General features: G+C 40.7%; 1 protein-coding gene across 1 annotated transcript in view; it reads right to left on the bottom strand.

The window, feature by feature from the left end:
* LOC104753885 (trihelix transcription factor GT-2) overlaps window positions 1-1,587 on the bottom strand; it is a gene marked incomplete in the record, with an annotated part of 21,748 nt that overhangs the window by 19,363 nt on the left and 798 nt on the right. Inside the window, 1 exon segment of the mRNA XM_019238416.1 lies at window positions 1-1,110. Coding sequence (XP_019093961.1) covers window positions 1-1,110 — 1,110 coding nt within the window.

The following is a 1,587-nucleotide window of genomic DNA, read 5'->3' as shown; positions in this document are numbered from 1 at the left end:
ATGTTTTCCCACTTCTCTTTGCATCTCTTTGAGTTCCTGTTGAATCCTAACCTTCTCATCCCCGCTGATATCTCTTCCCACAGTGGTCCTTTTGGCCCGTTCTCTTGATACTTCGAATCAAGATTCGTCCTCAGCTTTATCAATGCTTCTATCTCCACCTTCGGCCACCTCGACGAGCTCGCTGACCCTGACGCTGACGCCGAAGCCGGAGTCATCATACTCTGGTCTCCATTGTCCGTTTTCCTAGTCTCTGATGAAGATGGTAAAACAGCTTGAATTGGCTGCAGAAGCGGAGGAGGAGCAGGTGGAGACGGTTGAGGCGTTTGCTGCTGATTGTTATTGTTATTAAGCAGCTGCATTTGTGGTGGCCGAACTTGTTGCTGTGGCTGTACCGTAGTAGTAGGAGGCTGGTTGGGTTGCTTCTCTGATAGTTTTTGAAGAAAGGCCATAACAGCAGCGTCTTTAGCAGCGGACATAGAGCGTTCTTGAGCTAAGATCTCTTGGTCACGGTTGATTCTAGCAATCTCTTGAACCCTCCAAGAATCTTCTCTGACCAACCTCTCGTGCTCTCGCTTCTCAACAGCCTCCAAGAACTTGCGTTGAAGATCCTCTTGTTTATCAACAACTTGTTTCATCAACCTCTCGAAAAACTCCTTCCATTTCCTTTTCCTCTTCTTCCTATTCGTCGTCGTTGTCGTCGTCCCTCCGCCGCCGATGTCCATATCAGAAGAAGTCGAGTAGGAAGACGAAGAAGAAGATGTCGAATTGTCCGAGAGGAAGTCGGTTGGAAACGAAGAAGGTACATTCAATTGCTGAGTATACGGAGGAATCGAGGTAGATGGTACGGACGGTGGCATAACTGTGGTTATAGGAGGAGGAGTTGAAAATATGGAGTTGTTGTTTTGGTGTTGGTGTTGGTGTGGTCGTAGAGGCTGATGATGATGATGATGATGAGTCTCGAGAGCTTCCAATTGATCAAAGAAGCGGTAAGTCTTGCCATCGGATTTACCGGTACGGCCTTCTTTGGTTCGTTTGTGGTATTTGTAAACGTTTTCGAACTTCTCTTTGCATTTCTTTGCGTTTCTTATGTAACCAAGCTCTCCCATTTTCCTGACCAATACACAAAATTCATAAACCAATTCCTCAGTAAAAAAAAAAAAGATAAAAATCAAAACTTTTTATTGTGATAAAAAAAAAACGGATTTTGATTTAGGTAAAATCAGCATGACTCATGAATAAAACATGACTCAACTTATTTTATCTAAATTAACTGTTTAATTATATTATTAAAAACAGCTTTTTAAATCAAACCCACTTCAAGAACTGTCTGAATCTGAATCTCAATGACCAGAAAGAAAAAGAAAAAAAAAGACATTTTTTTTGACAAATTCGGCGAAATTCAAGCAACCCAAAAATCTAAACTTTAAACGCATCCAGATCTTTAGACACTCACTGGTCAATTGAAGAAAGAAAAAAAAAAAGACAAAAGCTTTCATAATCAAATCCAATTAGATTAAATCTTGCAGTGGTAAGAAGAAAGAGTTTGGAATAATAAGAAGAATTAAACCCAAAAAAAAAAAAAAAAGG

Source organism: Camelina sativa, chromosome 16 (assembly GCF_000633955.1).
Source record: "Camelina sativa cultivar DH55 chromosome 16, Cs, whole genome shotgun sequence".
Classification (NCBI taxonomy): Eukaryota; Viridiplantae; Streptophyta; class Magnoliopsida; order Brassicales; family Brassicaceae; genus Camelina; species Camelina sativa.
The sequence above is the reverse complement of the archived record's forward strand: the minus strand, read 5'-3'. Positions and strand labels throughout refer to the sequence as shown.